Source organism: Equus asinus, chromosome 3 (genome assembly GCF_041296235.1).
Source record: "Equus asinus isolate D_3611 breed Donkey chromosome 3, EquAss-T2T_v2, whole genome shotgun sequence".
NCBI classification, from domain to species: domain Eukaryota; kingdom Metazoa; phylum Chordata; class Mammalia; order Perissodactyla; family Equidae; genus Equus; species Equus asinus.
Window position 1 is genome coordinate 148,131,302 of NC_091792.1, and position 24,343 is coordinate 148,155,644.

At 35.3% G+C, this 24,343-nt stretch overlaps 1 protein-coding gene across 28 annotated transcripts in view; it reads left to right on the forward strand.

The window, feature by feature from the left end:
* The window catches only part of LCORL (ligand dependent nuclear receptor corepressor like), a 150,065-nt gene that overhangs the window by 76,864 nt on the left and 48,858 nt on the right, over nucleotides 1-24,343 (forward strand). For all 28 annotated transcript variants that reach the window (XR_011502299.1, XR_011502300.1, XM_070506161.1 and 25 more), the window contains one exon: nucleotides 16,587-16,838. Coding sequence is in view for 26 of the 28 variants with exons in the window: in XM_070506161.1 (XP_070362262.1) it covers nucleotides 16,587-16,838 (252 nt within the window). In the remaining 2 variants the exon portion in view is untranslated. The remainder of the gene's footprint in view (nucleotides 1-16,586; nucleotides 16,839-24,343) is intronic.

The window sequence follows — 24,343 nt, forward strand, 5'->3', positions numbered from 1 at the left end:
CACGAGCACGGAATATCTTTCCATTTCTTTGTGTCTTCTTCGATTTCTTTCAACAATGTTTTATAGTTTTTGGTGTACAGATCTTTCACCTCTTTGGTTAAGTTTATTCCTAGGTATTTTATTCTTTTTGTTGCAATGGTAAATGGGATTGTATTCTTAATTTCTCTTTCTGCTACTTCGTTGTTAGTGTATAGAAACGCAACGGATTTTTGTACATTGGTTTTGTATCCCGCAACTTGACTGTATTCCTTTATTATTTCTAAAAGTTTTTTAGTGGACTCTTTAGGGTTTTCTAGATATAAAATCATGTCGTCTGCAAAGAGTGACAGTTTCACTTCTTCTTTTCCAATGTGGATCCCTTTTATTTCTTTTTCTTGCCTGATAGCTCTGGCTAGGACTTCCAATACTATATTAAATAAGAGTGATGACACTGGGCATCCTTGTCTGGTTCCTGTTCTTAGAGGGATAGCTTTCAGTTTTTCTCCATTGAGAATGATATTTGCTGTGGGTTTGTCATATATGGCCTTTATTATGTTGAGGTATTTTCCTTCTATACCCAATTTATTTAGAGTTTTTATCATAAATGGATGCTGTATCTTGTTAAATGCTTTCTCCCTATCTATTGAAATGATCATGTGATTTTTATTCTTCATTTTGTTAATGTGGTGTATCACGTTGATAGATTTGTGGATGTTGAACCATCCCTGCATCCCCGGAATGAAACCCACTTGATCATGATGTATGATCTTTTTAATGTATTGTTGTATTCGATTTGCTAGTATTTTGTTGAGGATTTTTGCATCGATGTTCATCAGTGATATTGGCCTGTAATTTTCTTTTTTTGTGTTGTCCTTGTCTGGTTTTGGTATCAGGATAATGTTTGCTTCATAGAAGGAGTTAGGAAGCCTCCCCTCCTCTTCAATTTTTTGCAAGAGTTTGAGAAGGATAGGTATTAAGTCTTCTTTGAATGTTTGGTAGAATTCACCAGGGAAGCCACCTAGTCCTGGACTTTTATTTTTGGGGAGGTTTTTGATTGCTGTTTCTATCTCCTTACTGGTGATCGGTCTATTCAAATTTTCTGCATCTTCTTGGTTCAGTTTTGGAAGGTTGCATGTTTCTAAGAATTTATCCATTTCTTCTAGATTATCCAATTTGTTGGTGTATAGCTTTTCATAGCATTCTCTTATTATCTTTTGTATTTCTGACGTGTCCGTTGTAATCTCTCCTCTTTCATTTCTGATTTTATTTATTTGAGCCGTCTCTCTTTTTTTCTTGGTGAGTCTAGCTAAGGGTTTGTCAATTTTGTTTACCTTTTCGAAGAGCCAGCTCTTGGGTTTCATTAATTTTTTCTGTTGTTTTTTTAGTCTCGATTTGATTTATTGCTGCTCAGATTTTTATTGTTTCCTTCCTTCTGCTGATTTTGGGCTTTGTTTGTTGTTCTTTTTCTAGTACCTTTAGGTGCACTTTTAGTCTATTTTGGATTTTTCTTGTTTGTTGAGATAGGCCTGAATTGCCATAAACTTCCCTCGTAGAACCGCTTTTGCTGTATCCCACAGATTTTGGCATGTTGTGTTCTCATTTTCATTTGTCTCCAGGAATTTTTTGGTTTCTTCATTGACCCAATCATTGTTCAGTAGCGTTTTGTTCAATCTCCATATTTTCGTGGCTTTTCTGGTTTTCTTTCTGTAGTTAATTTCCAGAGTCATACTTTTGTGGTCAGAAAAGATGCACGGTATTATTTCCATCTTCTTAAATTTATTGAGATTTGTTTTGTGGCCTAATATGTGATCAGTCCTGGAGAATGTTCCATGGGCATTTGAAAAGAATGTGTATTCTGTGGTTTTTGGATGGAATGTTCTGTATATATCTGCTAAGTCCATCTGGTCTAATGTGTCCTTTAAGGCCAGCGTTTCCTTATTGATCTTCTGTTTGGATGATCTATCCATTGGTGTAAGTGGAGTGTTAAAGTCCCCTACTCTTATTGTGTTACTGTCTATTTCTCCTCTTATGTCTGTTAATAATTGCTTTATATATTTAGGTGCTCCTATGTTGGGTGCGTAGATATTTACAAGTGTTATATTTTCTTGTTGGATTGTTTGTTCCCTTTATCATTATGTAGTGCCCGTCTTTGTCTCTTATTACAATTTTTGATTTAAAGTCTATTTTGTCTGATATAAGTATTGCTACCCCTACTTTCTTTTCTTTGCCATTTGCATGGAATATCTTTTTCCATCCTTTCACTTTCAGTTTGTTAGTGTCTGTAGGTCTGAGGTGTGTCTCTTGTATCCAGCATATGCATGGATCTTGTTTTTTGATCCGGTTGGCCACCGTATGGCATTTGATTGGAGCATTTAATCCATTGACATTTAAAGTAGCTATTGATAAATATGTATTTATTGCCATTTTGTCCCTTTTTCTTTTTTTGGGGGGTGTTTTAGTAGTTCTTCTCAGTTCCGTTCTTTTTCTCTTGCTCTCTTCACTTGCGGTTTGATGGTTATCTTTAGTAATATGTTTGATTTCTTTTGTCTTACATGTCTGATTTATTTTGTCTTACTTTTTTTCCTGCTTGTTATAGGCTTCTGATTTGTGGTTACCATGAGGATCCTTTTTAATATACTATGCATGTAAGTCTATATTGAGTAGATAGACTCTTCAGCTTCCCCTCTTTCTAAAAGGTCTACTTTTTCACTCCTCTCCTCCCACATTATATGCTTTTCACATCATACATAGTCTTTTGTTTAGTGTGTGAATATCCATTACCCTCTTATCATTGAAATAGGTAATTTTAGTGCATTTGTCTTTTAACCTTCATATTACCTTCACAGGTAGTTGATTTGCTGCCTTTACTATACTTTTACCTTACAAGTGATTTTATTGCTGTTTTTTCTTGTTGTTGTTTTGGGTTTTTTTGGTAATTTTTTTCTTTTATCTTTATTTGTGGTCATTACTTTCCCACTTAAATAAGTCCCTTCAGCATTTCTTGTATAACTGGTTTCTTGGTGATAAACTCCTTTAATTTTTGCTTATCTGGGAAGCTCTTTATCTCTCCTTCCATTCTGAATGACAGCCTTGATAGATAGAGTATTCTTGGTTGTACGTTTTTTCCTTTTAGCACTTCAAATATGTCGTGCCATTCTCTTCTCGCCTGTAGGGTCTCCGCCGAGAAGTCCGCTGACAGCCTGATATGCTTCCCTTTATATGTCACTTGTGGCCTTTCTCTTGCTGCTTTTAGGATTCTCTCTTTGTCTTTAATTTTAGACGTTTTGATTATAATATGTCTTGGTGTGGGCCTCGTTGGGCTTCTCTTGTTTGGAGCTCTCTGTGCTTCCTGAACTTGGATGTCTGTTTCCTTCCTCAGGTGAGGAAAATTTTCCTCTATTATTTTGACAAATAAATTTTCTGCCCCTTTGTCTCTCTCTTCTCCTTCTGGGACCCCTATAATCCGAATGTTAGCAAGGTTGATATTGTCTCAGAGTTCCCTTACACTGTTCTCATTCTGTCTAATTCTTTTTTCTCTTTTCTGTTCTGCTTGGGTGATTTCCTCTAATCTTTCGTCTAGCTCGTTGATCCGTTCTTCTCCTTCCTCTACTCTGCTCTTGAGTCCCTCTAGTGAATTTCTCATTTCAAGTATTGTATTCTTCATTTCTGTTTGGTTCTTTTTTATATCTTCCAATTCTTTGCTGATGTGCTCACTGTGCTCATCCATTCTTCTCTGCATATCTGTGAGCGTCCTCATTATATTTTGTTTGAATTCCTTGTCAAGGAGGTCGCTAGTTTCTGTTTCACCTAGTTCTTTTTCTGGTGTTTTGTAGTGTTCCCTTGCTTGAAAAGTATTCCTTTGCCTCCTCATTATGCCTCTTTCTCTGTGCTATTTTCTTTGTACTAGGTGAGTCAGCTATGTCTCCTGATCTTGGAGAAGTGGCCTTATGTAAGAGATGCCTTATGAGGCCCAACAGTGTGCTTCCCTCTCATCATCAGACCATAAGAACCAGGAGTGACCCCTTTGTGGGCTACTTGTGTTCTTCTTCTGTGGCAGGGTTGCTCCCACTGCAGGTACCCAGAGAGTCTGATCTTTCCTTCCCTGGCCAGCTGTTTGTACTTCTGGTTTGGAGGGGCCTCAGCACTGTTAGCTACAAAGTCTATTAGCACACTCTTATTGCAAGTGTCCTCTTAATTGGGTTGGTACCCATGTAGCTGGTTGCTAGGCTCAGGGGCATACAGTTGTGATAGGCCTGAGGCCAACAAGGCTGATGTCAGTTCTCTTAGAAGTGCAGCTGAGTGGGGCTAGCCCTTCGCATGGAGGCACTCAGTTGTTTCAGGGTTTGGAAGATGGGGCTGATCCTGTTTATGGCTATTTGTGAAGCACAAGTCTTCTCCTGCTGATCAGCCTCACCCCCTCTGGACCACATACACTGTCAACACAGTCCTGGTCCGTGTGCACTTCTCAACCCTCTGGAGCGTACCCCAATGCCACACTGCAGAGGCCCCCACCTCTGCCCCAGTGCCCCCCGCAGTTCACCTGGTTCTCACACAGGCCCTGCCCCACAGAGGCAGACAGCCTTGCCTGCCTGTAGAGGATCAAGGCACTCAGTCAATGCAGGCTGAAAAGTAGCCTGAGGGCTTGCTGTTAGGTGGGGCCAGTCCCTAGGGCGGGTTGCCTGCCCCGGCTGAACTGGATGAAATCTGTGCTCTAGTGGGTGTGGCAGACCTCTGGGCTAACAGCCCAAGGGACGCACCTCAATGGCCCCCACCGGTGTCCGGTGTCCGTATCAGCAGGCCTGGACCAGATCAGAATAAGGGCCTCCACCAATGTCTCAGTCTCAGGAGAGGATCTTCCTCTCACCAAGATGCCCCCAGAGACCACCAGGTGAGTCTTGTTTCACCAAAGGACAGTCAGCCTTCTCTGTGGTGATTTTAGGTTGCTGCAATGAATGAGTTTGTGCATGGGCCCTTCAAGACCCAGATGTTTTCGGCTTTCGGCCGATAGCTTTTCTGGGGTGTCCTTGCTACAGTTAATAGCCAGCAAAGCCAGACAGTAAGACACCCATCTCAGTTGGGCTGAGACCGAAGGATGGTTATAGCAGTATTGCCCCCGCTCCGGACCTCACTCCTCCAGGGAGGGCTGCGTACCTTAGGTTGACTCCTACCTGGCCAACTGAGAAGCTCCACTGCTCCCAAAGGTGGCTTTTTTCCTCTCTGGCCGGAGTTACTGCCTCTTCTGCTTTCGTCAGGACTGTCCCTTGTCGTGGGGGTTCTTTTTATCTAGTTTTCAGTTTTCAATCCAGGGTGATTCTTCCCAAAATTGTTGTAACCTGGTTGTGTTTGTGGGAGGAGGCGAGTTCAACGTCTGCTCACAGCACCATCTTGACGAGAACCTAAGACATTTCTAAGTAATTCATGGGTAAAGAAGAACTCATAATGGCTATTAGAATATATTTAGTATTGAATGATACTAAAAATACATTTTAAAACTTATGGAACAAGCTGATTTGGTAGAAGGAAATTTATAGCTTAAATTCTTATATTAGAAAGAAAACATTTGGAAATTTCTGAGTGAGCCACACGTCTAACTGAAGGAATTTTTTTTTAAACAGTTAATCTTAGGGACCGACCTGGTGTCATAGTGGTTAAGTTCACGCACTTCGCTTCAGCAGCCTGGGCACAGACCTACACACTGCTTACCAAGCCATGCTGTGGCAGTGTCCCACATACAAAATAGAGGAAGATTGCCACAGATGTTAGCTCAGGGACAGTCTTCCTCAAGCAAAGAAAAGGGCGGGGAATGGGCAATGGATGTTAGCTCCAATCTTCCTCACCAAAACAAAAAAAGAAGAAGAAAAAGAAAAAGTTAATCTTGTAGGAGAAAGGCAAACAAAGGAGATAGAAACAAAAATTTGTGAAATAGAATGTAAAGATAAAATAGAGAAGATAGACAAGTTTAAAAGGTCAGCTTTTTGACAAAGGCTGTTAAAGTTAAAATGTCACAATATGCTGGTATCCAAAATTGTATGTGCCAAAATTCTAGATATTTAATGCTTCTAAGATTTTGCTCACTTTTTTAGCTTTTGATCTAGAGAGATTACCCAAATTACTGGTCTTTAATTTTTTTCTCCTGATAGAATTGTTAGGAAATAGCTGTATTGGATTAAAATTAAATAACTAGGCTATCACTCTTTGAGGACTATGTGATAGGCACTGGGTAAGCATTATGTATACATTAGTTCATTTAATCTTTGAAAGAACTCCTTTAGACACTATTGGTAGAATCCCTTTACAGATAGACACATGGCTTATAAAGTAACTTGCCCAAAGTTACACAGCCTGTAATCAGCAGAGCTGGATTTGATTCCAGGTGTATCTGACTACAAAGATATAATTCCAACCATTCTTATATTATTGGCTTCCACTATACTATTTATGATGGGCTAAAAATATCTTAGGTTTTTGTAGGATGGTTGTTCTCCAAGTGTGATACATGGAATCCTACGGTCCATAAGACTCATTCAAGGAATCTGCCCAAGTTCAAAACTATTTGTTTCTTTATAATTCTAAGGTACTATTTGCCACTTTTGCTGTGTTGACATTTTCACTCATGGTACAAAAGCAATGTTGGTTAAAATTGCTGGCACCTTAGCATGAATCAAGCCAGTGGCAATAAACTGTTACCAAGTGATCCTTGTCTTCTTCAGCACCACACACATTTTAATAAAAAAGAGCCATTACAGTTAAGAATGCCCTTGAGAAAGGAATAGAGTTTTTTAATTTATGAAATTTTAACCTTGGGTTGGGCATTTAAAAAATATTCTGTACAATTAAATGTGAAGTACTCAAAATATTTCTGTTGCATACAAAATTACATTGGTTGGCTTGAGAACAAAAGGCTTTGTTAGAGGCCATAACTCATAATGTAGACGTAACTTCTATTAGTATCTATGTACCACCTTCATAAAGCAGAACTATAGAGAATTCAGAGAAAAGGACAAACATACGGGAATACTAACATGTTACTTTCAGTCCAAGATAGGTGAAGCAGATCTACAATAAGTAAGGATACAGAAGACGTAAAAGAATAGTAAGGGATAGTTTATGGGTATATATTGAACTCTAGCCCCAGATAGTACAATATATACTTTCTTCTCAAGTATACATGGAACATTCACAAAAAATTTTATGTACTAAGTCAAAAAGAAATCCTGAATACATTCCTCCAAGTAGAAACAATACAAAAAAACATTTTTCGTCATAATGCATTAAAGATGGAAATGAATAACAAAAAATTTTTGAAAGTTCTATCCACCTGCAATGTAAAATTCTTTTAAACAACTTTAGGGTGAAAGAGAGGAAAACAAAATTGTAAAATTTCTTAAAAATACTAATAATGAAAAAGCTACATTTAAGAATCCAGGGGATATAATTAAAACAGTGATTAGAAAAAGATACACAGCCTTTAATATTTTTATGAATAAAAACTAAAAGAATGAGAATGAATTAAATTCCCATCAAAAAACTAAAGTAAATCAGAATAAAGAACAAAGAAGGAAATAGTAAAGATAAAGGCAAAAATTAATGAGGTAGAAGAAAGAAAAACATTTTGACTAAAAAATAAACAGGAAAAAAAGTTGGTTCTTTGAAAAAGTCAACAAAATAGACAAAACTATTAGTTAACCATTGGTTGGGGACAGGGGAGTGTAGTACAGAGGGAAAAAAACGTAGATATACAGGACATGATAAGGGAGAAATAGCCATTGAAACAGAGAATTTTAAAAATCATAAGATTCTATTTTGTACAACTTAGATGAAATGGATAATTAAACAGGAAAACCAGTTTACGAAAATTGTCTCAGAAGAGATAGACTCCACAACTAGAAGGGCCCACAACTAAAAATACACAACTATGTACCGGGGGGGCTTTGGGGAGAAAAAGGAAAAATAAAATCTTTTTTTTGTTTTTTTTTTTAGTAATGTTATGATAGATTACAACCTTGTGAGATTTCAGTTGTACATTTTTGTTAGTCATGTTGTGAGTACACCACTTCCCCCTTTGTGCCCTCCCCCCACCCCCCGCTTTTCCCTGGTAACCACCAATCAGATCTCCTTGTCAATATACTAACTTCCACCTATGAGTGGAGTCATATAGAGTTCGTCTTTCTCTGACTGGCTTATTTCGCTTAACATAATACCCTCGAGGTCCATCCACGTTGCTGTGAATGGGCCAATTTTGTCTTTTTTTATGGCTGAGTAGTATTCCATTGTGTATATATACCATATCTTCTTTATCCAATTATCAGTTTCTGGGCGAAAAATAAAATCTTTAAAAAAAAAAAAAAGAAGAGATAGCTAAACAAGACACCCCCTCCCCCCCCCGCTTTTTTTAGGAAATAGAAAAAAGTTTCAAGAAAGCTCAACAAAAGCACCAAGCCCAGAAGATGTAAAAGCTGTAATTTACCAAACCTTTTAAGAATCAAATCATCTCAATCCTCCATAAATTTTTCCGAAACATAAAAAAAGAAAGTTCCCAAATTACTTTTAACATGAGTATGATAAATCTCATAGCTCACATACATGACTACAGAACAATCTCACTTTATTTCAATGCAAAAATATCAGACAATTCTACACTGTATTAAGAAGATGATAGATACATCATGGGCAAGTGAGGTTTATTGCAGTAATGTAAGAATGGTTCTGTTTTAGGAATTTACCTTTTAATGTAAGGAAGAACAAAAAATCGAGTTCATCTCCGATGATACTGACCTTTGACAGAATTCAACATGTGTTCCTGATAAAATATTCAGTAAAACAGAAATTGACCAATATTTCTTTAACGTGATAAAACACATATACCCTAGTTTTAAATACAGCATAACACTTAATGTGGAAATGCTGGCACTATTCCCACTAAAATTGGAACAAAACAGGATTGTCCCCTATCTCCACTATTTAGCATTGTGTTGGAGGTTTGGCCTTGTGCAATTCGACAAGAGAAAACTGTTTTAGATTCATAAGAATTGGAAAAGAAGAAAGACAACTAGTTCTGTTTGTAAATGATAATAGAAAACTGAAAGCATTGATAATAAAAGTAACTCAGACAATAAAAGAATTCAGTACGTATCAAGATATAAAATGAATAATCGATGACCTTCATGTACATATAATCAGGTGATATAATGACATTTACACTAGTGAATTAAAGACAAAATACTTTGGAATAAACATACAAGCGACTTCAGTTTTCCATAATTAATATATAAATTTAACATCCATTTAGGAATTCCCCTACTCCTCTTGGAGCTAGCATATGGAAATACAATTATGTAAGAATAGATCTTAAAAAAGAGCTGGTACTGGCTCTTCCAGTTATTAAAACCTTTGTAATTAAAACTGTGGTATTGTCACCTTAATGGACAAGCAAACTCATTAAGAAATAGACCCACATACCTAGGGAAATTTATATGTGATGCAGGTGGCATTTCAAATCATAGGGAAAATGGTAGACTATTTAATAAATGATTTCAGGATAACTGGAAAACCAATTGGAAAAAAATAAAATTAGATCCATACCTCATAATGTATACTAAAATAAATTTCAAATTGGATAAGAGATTTAAGTGTAAATGTAACCATATACCTACTAGAGGAAAGTCTCAGTGAATTCTGTTGTAACCTAGATGTAGGACAAAGGCTTTCTGTCTATGAATTAAACTCCAGAGGCAATAAAATAAAATACTTACATTTAAAAGATTCATTTATATTAAAAAAGAAAAAGTAATTTGTCCAGCAAGAAAGCCCCATAGTCAAAAGTTGAAAGACACAGACAAACTTGGAGAAAATACTTACAATGTGTATTACAGAGGGTTAATCTCCCTATTACATAAGGAACTTTTAAAAATTGAGGGGGGAAAAAAAGACCAAACACCCTGTAGAAAAATGGACAAAAGGCATGAGCAGAGTGTTACACACAGAAAAATAAGATATTCAAATGGCCTTTAAACTTATGATAGAACTGCAGATTAAAACAATACCGAGTTACCATTTCTCTTCTGTTAGATTAGCAAAAATTCAAAAGGTTGATATTACTCTGTTAGGGAACTTATGAGGAAAAGTCACTTTCATCCATTGTTGGAAGTACAAAATGATACACTCCCTAAAAAGAGGTATTAGGCAGTATCTATTGAAACTACATATGTATTTACCCTTTGGTCCAGTAATCCCACTTCTTAGGATTTAACTGAAGGTACTTGTTTAACAACATGAACATAGATATGCACAAAATTATTCATTGCAACATTATTTATAGTAGCAAAATATTAGAAATCAGTTACATGCCCATCTATAGGAGGCAGGTTGACTAGTCTATGCTAAAAACACGTAGTGGATTACCATGGAGCTAGAGATTAGAATAAAGAACATCTCTGTGGACTGATAAGAATGATTCTCTAGGTATATATTTTTAAGTGAAAAAAGCAAGAGGAAAAAAAGAGTATACATAGTATGTTAACTTTTAAGAAAGAACAATATGAATTTATTTCCTTATTTTTACACAAAAAAACAAAAGGATAAACTAGGAACTAATGAAATTGGTTACTTTGGGAGTGGTGGGACATAAGTGAAACTTCTCTGAGTCTTGTATAGTTTTGACTTTTGAGACGTTAATTTTGGACATTTTTTAAAAAATAAGATTAACAAGGATGGGGAAGGGAACCCTGTGGTTGAGTACAAACAGGAAAAAAAGTGAATGTAATTATGTATCCTATTGATAATACAGAACACAGGAAAATTAATTAATTAATTCAAATAACTAACATAGTACTCTGACTGAACTTCTATTGGAATATATTTTAAAGGATAAACATTTTCCAGTAGTGGTAGTGATTTGGCAGCAATCATCAGTTGGTGCTAAAACTGGTAGGTAAATAAAAGATTGTTGGGGAACAGGATAATCACATTAAAGTTTCACCCCACAGATTACTCAATACAAAGGAGAAAAGGTACCTTTACAATGTGACATTTGTTGGATACCACCTTAAAGCAAGTGATCAACAACATCACTAATACTGAGACAAATTGATGTGATACACCAAGGAGGCATATCACCTATGTACTATTCCTGTCAAAAATGTTTAACCTGAACCTAAATCATGAGGAAGCTAACCAAAATTGTGGGAAATGCTATAAAATGAATGGTATGAAAGTCAAGAAAAGGCAGGAGAAAGACTAGGGACACGTGACAGTCAAATACAACATGTGATCCTTGATTGCATCCTGAGATTTGGGAGGGAAAAGCTGTCAAGGGCATAATAGGAAAAATTGGGGATATTTGAATATAGATTGTAGATTAGTACTCACTCCTGATCCTTCTCCTACCCTCCCCCAGGCTTTGGCAACCACTAATCTACTTTCTGTCCCTATAGATTTCCCTGTTTTAGATGTTTCATATGAATGGAATCATATGATGTGCAGCTTTCAGGTAGCATAATATTTTCAAGGTTCATCCTTGTTGTAGCATGCATCAGTTCTTCATTCCTTTTTATGACTGAATAGTACTCTCTTGTTTGGATGTAGCACATTTTATTTATACATTCACCTACTATTGTTCGTTTGGGTTGTTTCCACTTTTTGGCTGTTATGAATAATGCTGTGAATATTCATGCACACATTTTTGTTTGGACATGTTTTCCGTTTTCTTCAGTATATACCTAGGAGTGGAATTTGTTGGGTCATATGGTAATTCTATGTTTACATTTTCGAAGAGCTGCCAATCATTGTGCATTCCCACCAGCAGTGTATTGAGGGTCCAGAGTTCTCCACATCCTCAATAACACTTATTTGCATTTTTTATTGTAACGCTACTTCTGCGTGTGAAATGGTATCTCATTGTGGTTTTGATTTGCATTTCCTTGTTAAGCATCTTGTCATGTGCTTATTGGCCATTAATAATATCTTTCAAGAAATGTCTACTCAAATCATTTGCCATTTTTTAATTGGGCATTTGTCTTTTTATTGTTGAGTTGTAAGGTTTACTGTGGAGACTAGACCCTTATCAGACATATGATTTATAAATATATACTCCCATTGTGTGGACTGTTTTTTTCACTTGATAGTGTCCTTTGAAGCATGAAAGTTTTTAAGTTTGATCGAGTCCAATATATCTATTTTTCTTTTGTTGCTTGTGCTTTTATTGTCAAATCTGAGAAATCATTGCCTAATCCAAGGTCATGAAGATTTACACATATGCATTCTTCTAAGAATTTTTGGTTTTAGCTCCTATATTTAGGTCTTTGATCCATTTTAAGTTAATTATTGTATATGGTATGAAGTGGAAGTCCAGCTTCATTATTTTGCATGTAAATATCCACTTGTCCCTGTACCATTTGTTGAAAAGACTGTTCTTTCCACCACTGAACTGTCTTGGTACTGTCATCAAAGATAAATTGACTATATTTGGGGGCTCAGTTCTACTCCATTGATCTATATGTCTGTCCTTAGGCCAGCAACACCCAGTTTGATTATTGTACTTTATAGTATCAAAATCAGCAAGTACTAACCCTCCAATTTAGTTCTTCGTTTTCAAGATTTTTTGGCTATTCTGGATTCCTTACATTTCCCTATGAATTTTAGGGTCAGCTTGTCCATTTCTACAAAAATGCTCTTGCTCTTCTTACCAAGATTTAGCTGATATTCTTTTTTTTCTTTCTGCTTTTTCTCCCCAGATCCCCCAATACATAGTTGTATATTTTAGTTGTGGGTCCTTCTGGTTGTGGTATGTGGGACGCTACCTCAACATAGCCTAATGAGCAGTGCCATGTCTGTGCCCAGGATCTGAACTGCTGAAATGCTGGGCTGCCGAAGTGGAGTATGCAAACTTAACCACTCGTCCACAGCGCCAGCCCCTAGCTGATATTCTTGAATAGACACATCCTGGAAAGCTTGTTAGAGTTCTTTTGAATATATTTTGAATAAGTATAAGAATATACTTCTTATGTAGTGTCAATAAATATATCCTTTCCTCCACTTTCTAGTAACATTTACCTCATATTCCTCTGAGTCCTCACCCTGCAGCCTTATCAAAGACCATGAGGCTTCTATTACAGCTTCTTCAAGACTTTAGGGCTTATGTTAACACTCCCCAAAGCCCTCTGCCTGATTCTAAAGCCACACCTACATTTTAGGTTTTTATTGCAGCAGCATCCCACTAACATGTACCAAAATCTGTATTACCTATCTGTTACTCTTTAACAAAGTCTCCCCAAAATTTAGCAGTTTAAACAACAGGCATTTATTACCTCACATTTTCTCTGAGCCAGGAATCTAAGAGTGGTTCAGCTGGATGTTTCTTGCTCAGTTTGTCACTAGGCTGCAGTCAAGGGGTCAGCTAGGGTTGCAGTCATCTGAGACTTGATTGATCTGGAAGGTCTTAGTTCACTCATTTGGCTGTTTTCAGGAGGCTTCAGTTCCTTTCCTTGTTAGCCTCCCCTTAGAGATGCTCACAGTATGGCTTCCTCCAGAGTGAACCATGAGAGAGAGAGATAGAAGGACCTAGTAGTGGCAAGGGGACGGGGGAGGGAGAGCACTATGTTCAAGATTATCTGGGATAGAAACTGCATTCTTTTATCACCTAATCTCAGAAGTGACATACACTTCTGCACTATGCTATTGGTCACACATAACACCCCTGATACAACATGGAAGGGACTACACAATAGTATGAAACCAGGAGATGGGAATAATTGAGGACCATCTTGAAACTGGCTACCACAGAGATGCTTGTTGAACTTTTGAACTAGTTAAATTTGAAAAATGATGAGATAGGGCAGAAATAAATTATTTGTCTTCTTAGGGGCAATAGATACCATTTCATGTGGCATCATTCTCTCTTCGAACCAAATATTTATTACTTGCCAGACCTTTGAAAGCCTTTGAGTTTATCATCCCTGGCCTAGATCTTTAGTTCGCTCATTTGATTTTTTGTAGTTATGACAACTTGTGGAAGTAATCTAGAAGGCTCACTAATCTGCAGCTGAGCAGAATTTTCTTTGTCCTTTTCATTTTATTTTATTTTTTTCCAAGTCCTTGGGTCTCACACATAGACTTATCCCCCAGTATAAAGGGACAAAAACTGAGTAAACTGCTTTAAACTTAGCTGTAAACTCAAGCCTAAAGTATAGCCCTAGTCACATGATATGAATACGATTATGTTTCTCTTCTTTTTTGGTAAATTTAATTATTTTGAGTTGATAAGGCGACATTAGTCATTAAATTGCAGGACAGTTAACCAAAATACTCAGAAGTAAATCTAGTATCTCCTTTTAACACATAATGTAAAGCAAGATTAGGTTTGAATAAAGGTGGAAGAGAATGTTCACAAAAGCCTTCAAAGATTCCTGGAGGTAACAATTAAGAAATGATATAAATTGGGAATTTTTATGTGCAATGTGGAAATTTCTTGTTTTGATAAATCACTTGAGTTAGGTTACACGTGCTAATACTGTCTATTCTGAACCAAAAAGTGTCACATGGACTTAGAAATTATGTCCTTTGTATTTCCCAGTTAGTTAAAATTTTTATATTAAACTATTAGTCCTTTTTATTATTTGGCATTTTATGATTTAAATAAAATATAACTGCTCAGTCTGCATCTTTTTGTTTCTCTTGTTATTTCCACTGTAACCTAAGACAACAGCTAACATTTAAACTATTAAAATGCCAAGTACAAGAGTTTAATATTTTATCTACAATCTCATATAACCTTAAAATATCCTGTGAGCAAACCCTATTATGATTTCCAATGTTTTGTTATTATTTCCATTTTTATGATCAGAGAAACTAAAACATGGAGGGGATCTGTAACTAGTTCATAAAGATAGCTGAGATTCCAGCCTGTAACTAAGACTTTTACTCTAGTAACCCAAAACAAATAGTACCTCTCTTCCCTACTGGCTTCTAAACAAAGAATACATATGAAGGCTGCAACACTACTTTTTTTTTTTTATAGACCCGTAGTCCGTTCTCACAGATGTTTTTTCAGAATTCAAAATTCTTTGTTTTGAAAGAAATAATATAACGGAGATGTTTATTATGTAACGTCTCCAGCAGATCTGAAACAACACCCTATGGTCGAATGTATTGATATTTCGGCAAGACCATAAATAGATTCATGTCAGCTTAGGTCATATCCTGCTACCAAATGTGGTGGCGATCATGATGGAGGTAGTTTGTTGCCTTTCCTCACCTTAAAATAGTATGTTTTCAAACCTTCTTGTATTTTAGAGTCCTGGGCCTGTAATGATAGATGCTAGCTGGAGGACTTGCCTTCAGGTCTCTTAGACAAGTGCTCCAACTAATACTGAACCCCAAAACTAAGGAGACTTAACCCTACAGTCTCAGACAGCCCTGGATCAGAGCAGACCTGTTCACGTGATGCTGATCTGCCTGGGTAAGAGTTGAGGCATTTAAGTAACTAGCATCTCTAGAAGTAGGCCCACTTCTAAGAGGAAGAAGTATGGAATGTAATCAAGTATGCTTAGTCATCCTTCCCAGTTTACCAACCTTTCTACCTCTGAAGGAGCAGAGTAAGTAAAAGGATTGGAGTGGGGCTAGCAGTGTGTGTGTGAAACAGCCATCACCACCACCCTCCATACCAAACTCTTTATGTAATAATGTGTTTATAATGGTCTGTCCTTATTCCACACCTCCTACTATAAAATCATTCAGTTGTTTTTACCTCTTGTACAAGTTTCAGGCAGAATTCTGCATCACTGCTGACCTTCAGTATAGTTGTAGCTGATGAACATATTTTGGGGTCAAGGATTGATAGAGACTTTCAGTAATGGTATTGCCATTTTTATAAGAGAATCTTAGTGGATGCATGCTGAAATATTCAGGAGTGAAATGTCACAGTTCTACAATTTACTTTCAGTGGTTTTGCAAACAAAAAAATTAAAAAGCAAATGTGGCAGAATATTAACATTTCTTGAATCTTGGTAGAGACTGTCTGTGTCATTGTACTGCTCTTTATTTTTTTTCTTTATGATTGAAATTTCTCAACATAAAAAGTTGAGGAAAGAAAAAGTCCTTGATGACATTCAGGCTATATATGAAATGCACATTTGACAGAACTGAAGAACTTAATGATAATAAACAGTTTTAAAAGTTTAGATGTTTTGTTAAATAGTTAATGCATGTACTTACTATGTATATTGTTAAAAAATGCTTGGTTACTTGTATAAACAATTTGTGTTCACATACTAAGTGTTTTAATATATCTAGTAGAATACATTTGAATTAAAACTCTGAAAATAAGCTGTTCTGCTTCTATGTCTAATTCTTTATCTGTATTTTAGTTTGGGATTGAAAATATTTATTTTTAAGAAATGGTTAAATATGCCAAGTTTGGGGTTGATATATTATCATGATACTAATTAAATCAACAAGGTTTCTATTGCTAAGTCCCACAAACCACTGGCAATTACAGATTGATGCTAAAAGACTTCTGAAATCATTAACTTATAATAAAAATAAGATAAATTTAAATATTGATATTTTGCATTTCCCTTTTTTAATGCTTGTTATATTTATTTCTTCCCTAGATCTTCCTCAGAACTGTGATCCTAACATTCCCCTAGTTGCTCAGGAATTAATGAAAAAGATGATACGTCAGTTTGCAATTGAGTATATTTCAAAAAGTGGTAAAATTCAAGAGAATAGAAATGGTTCAGTTGGACCAAGTCTAATATGTAAAAGTATTCAAATGAATCAAGCAGAAAACTCCCTTCAGGAAGAACAGGAAGGCCCCTTAGACCTCACTGTGAATCGAATGCAAGAACAAAATACTCAGCAAGGTAAGATTTTTGTGTGTGTGTGTGTAATATTTAATTTTACGCTTTAATACCCTTAAATATATATAACCTAATATTCATAGAGAAATTTACTTTAGACATAATATTACTTGTAATTAGCTTATGTAATATGGACTAGAGAGAAGTGCTAATTAATAGTTTTTGTATTTGACTTTGAGAGTAATTCAGCCTCTTTGATAAACAATCTCTTTTCACAATAAAATAGATAGTGAGAGAATCACAACAAGCATCTTAAAGGCAAAGTGTACAAGAGATATTTATTATAAAAAATTATTTTTAAAATGTACAGCTGAGAACATTCATTATGTACTTTCTCTTCAGTTTTTTGCTCTTAGATGAAAAATAAAAAGAAATAGATGATTTATCTTCAATTGATGTAACTGGGGAAAGAGAAAAGTTAATATGTGTGATAAATATCATGTAATCATATAATTAACTATATAGAGATATTTTTTGTAAGAAGTCTTCATGATGAAGGCTTTGTTAGACTTATCTAATGTTTAATTGAAGGAAGAGTCATGATTCACAGAGGAAAGGAAGGAAGGGCCTTTTAATCGCTTTTGGAGGATGCCAAATAAGTGTTTGCTTGGAGGAGAGAGAACAAGCAGCTTTTGTTAACACAAGTTAGGAATAGTGTTGTCAGTCCTTGAAGCCAGAAAAATATCAGCATTAAGTTTGGTTGCACAAGGCAGTATAGTGTTTGAGGCTCTAAAGAAGAGTACACTAGTCAGTGTTTAAAGAAGACGATCTTTTCAGTGCGTAAGACAGATTAAAATTGAAAGGAACTGAAATATGGAAATAATTTTCTGTTTTTGCGTCCCTAATTTTAAGTTGTATGAGTTTATTTATATAGAATATCTGAGAAATATTAAGATAATAGGTTATAAGACAGAGGAAGAAATGTCAAAGATGACTACGATATAAGGCTTAAGGAAAAAATATGTCAATACATAGAATTTTGGAAGTTAGAAAACATGGGATTTTTAGAATTTTTTTTATTTTGCTTTTCCATGTTTCACACCCTCTTATATCTCTTCTCCTTTGGGGGAGGCAATTCAGTGTTCTAAAGAGACTAGAATGTAGGCTTTGGTATCTCACAGATGTATGGCTGAAATTCCAGCTCTGCTACTTAAGTTACTTGAACAAGTAATTTTACCTATCGGAACTTTAATTCCCTCATTTGTTATTTGACCATAATAATAACAAACTCATTGGAGCAATGTGTAAGTTAAATATAAGTAGCCAATTCATAAAAGATACTCAAATACTAGTCTCTCCGTACTGTCTACCTCCTGTTGCTTACCACCACAGAAGAGAAGCCTTAGAAGTAGCGTGATGGTGATCTTTGAATATTTGTATGGCTGTTACACTAAAGTAGGACTGAACTTTCCCTGAATGAGCCAATGAATAGAATTAGTTTCATTAGCTAGAAGTTAGATGGAAACAGATTTTAGGTCCATATAAGAAAGAATATTTCTAAGGATTGAACATTTCTTTTAAAGTGGAAAGGGGAAAAGGATTCCCTGTTTGCTTTATCATCAGAGGTATTCAGAAGCATCAGATGAGCGGTTAGAATAGGTGGCATTTTAGAAGTAAATTTTTAGTCCTTACATTCTGTGATTCTATGAAATTAAGTGGTAAGGCAGATCCAAATATATGTAGAAAACAAGTAATGTAAATTATTTAAAGTATTATGATATTCTAGGCAAAGTATACAAATATATTTCTGAACATGCTGAGGTTGAAAAGAGTAATGATTGTGGATATAAATTTGTACTTCAAATAGTCATCTTGATGATTTTAATTTGGGGAATGACTACTTATCATATGTGATTTCAGTGTTCTTACCTTAGAATAGGAATCCTTTAGTCAGGTGGCTTGTAGGGTAGAGAGCAAGGTAATAGATAAGGCTGAAGAAATAGGTAGGGACCAGATTATAAGAAAGCTATGTAGGAAATATTAAGGGTTTTGACTTTTCTTAGGGCCACAGAAAGCTGCTAGATTGCTTTAAGCAGAGTAATAAAATCAGACTTTCTATTATAAAACTGTTCTGCTGTGGTATAGATTGGTAGGCTCTAACTTTGCCTACTTGCATACTAAATTTAAAAAAATGGAGCACATATCTTTTGATGCATTTGTGTGTGCGTGTGTGTGTGTGTGCACACTAATATCATATATGTACTAATTTTTTCACAGTTCAAAATTTTTAAGGTTGAAATAAAGATAACAGTTTTAAAATGACTTGTTAATCATGATAACTTTACCGCCAGTATCTTATTACACAATATAGACTTTGGGAGAGTTTTATGAATAATGATAGAAGGTATAAATCTGTATTTCAAATGGTTTTCTTAAGAATTAGAAAAAATTTTGGCCTGATTTCCCTGTTTTTCTGTACAGTATAATCAATAAAGTGCTCATACTAGTAGTAGCAGTGTTAGTTCTGCCCTTTGTTTGTTAGTTTGTTATTAGCTAATGCTTACATTTTTCATATTATTCTCAGGCTATAGTGTTTTTTTATGCTTTTTGGTGACGAACATCAGCCCTGAGCTGTCTGTTGCCAATCTTCCTCTTGTTTGTTTTTTTCTCCCTGAAACCCCAGTGCATAGTTGTATATCCTAGTTGTGGGTCTTTCTAGTTCTTCTGTGTGGGACACTACCAAAGTATAGCTTGATGAGCGGTGCGTAGGTCCATGCCCAGGATCTGAACCGGCAAATGCTGGGCTGCCGAAGCCGAGTACGTGAACTTAACCACTCAGCCACAGGGCTGGCCCCAATCTATAATTTCTTAACAGTACCATTTAAGCTAGTTGTTCATTTTGTGAATTACTTTATTCAAATTAGATAATGTAATCATAAATCCAGTAGATAATCTAACCATGAATAATGTAGATAATTCATGGATAGTTTAACCTATAAATCTGTAAAATTCTCAATACCAAATGAGTTTACAGGTAACTTTATATAACCTTAAAGCAACAGATGATTCCTATCTTTTGCAGACTATTTTAAAGAATGGAAAAGAGGGGAAAACTGATATAATCTTGATACCAAAACCAGACAAAGATAGCAAAAGAAGGGAAAGTTGCAAACCAGTCTTACTTAGAAACACAGGTGCAAAAATCCAAAATAAGTATTAGTATATTGAATATAGTGAAATATAAAAACATAATAAATAATGACTAGGGAAGCACAGACAATTCTGCATTTGAGAGATCTTTTTTCACGTTATGCAAAAAAAGGAAAGCAATATCATCCTGATAGATACAGAAAAAAATTCTACAAAAACTGACCCTTTTATGATAAAAAATGCTTATCAAACCAAGAATAGATGAGCATTACTGCTATCAGAAACATAATAATCTAATAATTTAAAGTAATGGACAAGACAAAAATGAACACTATCACCAATTTTCAGCATTTTTGTGAGAGGTCCTGACTCATGTAACATGATGAGAAAAAAATAGAAGTATGAAAATAAGCAATAGCAATAAGGAAAGAATGAGCAAAATTGTGGTGCTTACAAACAGTATGATTGTGTTGTAGAAAATATGAAGGAATATCTAAGCAAACTTTTAGAATTGATTAAAAAATTCAGAAAAGGTACTACTCACAAGATCAGTATGTATTACTTCATATCAGCAACCACCCAATTAGAAAGTCCAGTTTTTAAAAAAAATCTCATCTACAATAGCAACAAAAGCAGAAAAAAACATTAAAACACCTAAGAATGGAACTGATAAACTGTTTAAGACCTTATGGAGAACATTATAAAACTTTATTGAAGGACATAGAAGACTCTCAAAGTGAGTGATTATATTTTAAATGATTGGAAAGACTCTAAAAGACAGCAGTTCATCCTTAATGCACTAACAAATTCAAGGTCATTCTAGTCAAAATTCTGATAGGGTTTATTGTGGGAAGGGACTTGCCAATCCTAAAATTTATGAGCAATACTTAATGGATCAAGAATAACAAAGTCAAGGTGGTGAGGACTTGCTCTAAAACATATCAAGACTAATTTGGTGCAATAATTAAAACACAATGCTGTTTGCCATAACGAATTATTAGTTTAGAAAGATTAGTGAGCCCAGAAACTCTCCAAATGTTAGTGGAATCTTGGTACAAGTCAAGATTTCATTATAAATCACTGGGAAGAATGGCCTATTCAATAAATAGGGGCAATTGGTTACCCACATGGAGGGAAAAAAGTAGATGGACTCCTACCTCACACCACTTGCGAAAATAATTCCAGTTGGGTTAAAGGGCTAAATGTAAAAAAGCAAAACTGAAAGTTAGAGAAGATATAGGATTATACCTTAATGAACTGAAAATAAGGAAAAATTTCTTAATATGCAAGAATAACAATCCGTATAACAATTTTATAAATTTGGCTATACTGAAATGCAAAACTAAAGTATTATAAAAGTCACTGAACAGAGGGAAAATTAAAGCCTCAAATTTGGAGACAGTGTTTACAACTGATGTGAATAACAACCTTTCAACTACCAAAACAAAACTACAGCCAATGAGAAAAACACAACTCTTTAGAAAACTAGGCAAAAACAGTTGTCAGAAGATAACAGAATAGCCAAATAAGCAAAGAAAAGAGTGCTCCAAGGAATATCCTGTTATGCCTCCATCATAATATAGGGTTCTTTTATTCTAAAGTATAACAGATGGTAATTCAACCTCTGATTGACAATAAGTACTTGCAAAGAAATCTTTATTTGACAGCTCTGATAATTAAGCTCATATCTCTAAAACATCCACCCTTTGTTTTATATTTTTTCCGTCTGCAACAATATTTCACTAAATAGTACTGTAAATATTTGTCAAAATAATTATATCTCCAAGACTTCTCTTTTCCATGCTAACTTCTAGAAATTTTTTTTCCATCTGAACAATGAGACAGTCTAGTCCTTTTACTTGGTACTATAAATATTTGTTGAAGCTATGATGTTTCTCTAAACCTCTGTTTTCCATGCAAATCTTTTCAGCTTCTTTAATTGTTCTCCATAAGTCTGCTTCTGTACTCCTCATTTTCCTTGCCCCGTCTTCCACAAACTCTAAACTGACTTAAAATATAGTTACTCTGAGGAAAATATTCCCATTTGCCTCTGCATTGTACTTTCTAACCAGGTGTTTCAAATATTAGAGGTTTTTCTTTGTGCACTTTCATGCCTGCAGATTTATTTAAATATGCTGAGCCTCAGAAATTGCAAGGAAGTCAGTCATGCATTGCTTCTACCAATGATTCTTCTTTGCCCTGGCAGACTAAGTTAAAAAACAGGTAGAAATAACGTTAGCATATCAATTTTCTTTTCTTAATTTCAGTTTTAATCTGGGGCCAAAGTAAACACTTCTTCTAAATTCCAAAGTATAGGAAGAAATTTGCAACTTCTGGACCGTTATCATTATCGTGACAACCATGAAGAATTTGCCAGTGCTATACAAAACAAAATCACAAGCGGGCAGAGGTGAAACAGCAGCACTTCACTGGCCTTGTTGGTGTATTTTTCTCCCATGACGTCCAGTGAATATTCTGGTAGAATTCTCATTATCATCAGTTTCTCACTGCACTGTAATTGTTTGCATGTTTATCTCCCCATCATAATCTACTTTTGGGAGCAGGAAGCTGTCTATGCACTTTCGTATCCCTAGAGCATGTATGATATGTGACATGTTGGATTTATTGGATCAAAAATCTTCATTATTTTCAAATGCTCCTGACAACTAAAAGGAGAATTGAGACTTGATCGTTGGATTTGTGATTTTTTTAGCCATGAAATTTTTTATTTTAAACATTTTGAGTGGAAAATACCCTGAAATATCTTGGTAATTTCTTAAACAATATATGGAACATTAAGTGTCCATGATGAAGATTAATTATTGCACTGCCTTGTAATAACTTAACAGCTTTAGAATTATTTTCCCTTAAGCTAATTGGAAACAGATGAGTAAAAAAAAATTTTTATTATTGCTTCACCTTATCAGTAGGCTGAGCTTTAGAAATTACATCTCCTAGTTTGAGTAAGATTTTTTTTTAAACAAATTATGTATGAGACTAATATCAACTAGGCTTCAAGTGAGCATTTGGGAGACTGCATTGAATACACTACATGAATTTCAGTGATGTATTTAGTCGTCAGTAAGTATTCTTTGTTGCTTGTGTCGCCACCACTACTATGATTTCTTAGCCTAGATTAAGGTAGGTGGAGTTGTCAGCTGCGATGTTAAACTGTGATTAAGGGAGCCGTGTATGGTTTTATGATACTATGTTCAACTGTGCTGTTTATAAATGAAGTCTGTTGTTATTCTGTTAGCAAAATACTCAGCAGTTTTAAAAATTCAGTTCAGAAGATATTTCTGTATCTACTAATGAAAGCAATAAAATCATCCATCTTGTTTTTCCATGATGAGCTTTTGTTTTACAAGGCTAAAGACATAGAGAAGAAAATATTATGTTCCATGCTTGAGAAGACGCCATATTTTAGTAAACCTGAAGAATAAAATCTTATATCTAGATGATCTGTGTCCTTTCCAATCTAACCTTCTCGGACTCTAGGGATAGAAGAAACAGGTGATACTTAAAAATTCCAAGTCCAGGCATACCACTCATCTTCTTAAAACCCTTTAATGGCTTTACGTTATCCTTAGGATAAAGTCTAAAATCCTGAACTCACCCAGATCCAGCCTCTCCCGATTTAGCTCGTCTTGTGTCTCTCTTTAATCTTCATACTGGCTTTCTCTCAGTTTCTTGAAGATGTCAGACCCTTTGGCCTCACAGCATTCACATGTGTTGTTGCCTCTCTGTAGAAGCCATTCCCTGCTCCTACCAATGTTTTCTAAATAAATCTTACTCATTTTTTTTTTCAGGTCTCATTTTAAACATCAATTCTCTAAGAGAACTTCCCCCACACCTCCTAAATTGGATGCTCACAGACACACACACATTATTAATTCTCACCAAAATTTAGTTTGGGTCTCCTTTTCTATTTTCCCATAGCATCCTGTATTCTTTTGTAGCACTCATCACCCTTGTAATTATTTATTTCCACCATCTTATTTTGTGCTTTCTCTTTGTCAAGCTTTTTTTCCTCCTCTGTTTTTTTCTTTTAGATTGTATTTTTTCCTTTATTTCACTTTTTGGCTTTGCTAATTTTGAAGTTATATACTCTATTGCTATTCTGTTAGTGGTTACTCTAGCAATTTTTTAATGTGTAATTAACAGTTAATATAAGGAACTTAGAGTCTTTCAACTTGTCACCTCCCCTGACACTTACTGCCATTTTATCAGTGCTTTAGTTCTCTTTTTATGATATCACAATTTAAGCATTTTAACTCTTTGTTTCATATCATCAGGTTTTGTTTAGATTTACATACATAATTACCTTTTCCTTTGCTCACCATTCCTTGCTATATCTCAGATTTTCTTTTGGGATCAGAAATTCCTTTAATAAGGGTCTATTCATAGTAAGCTCTCAG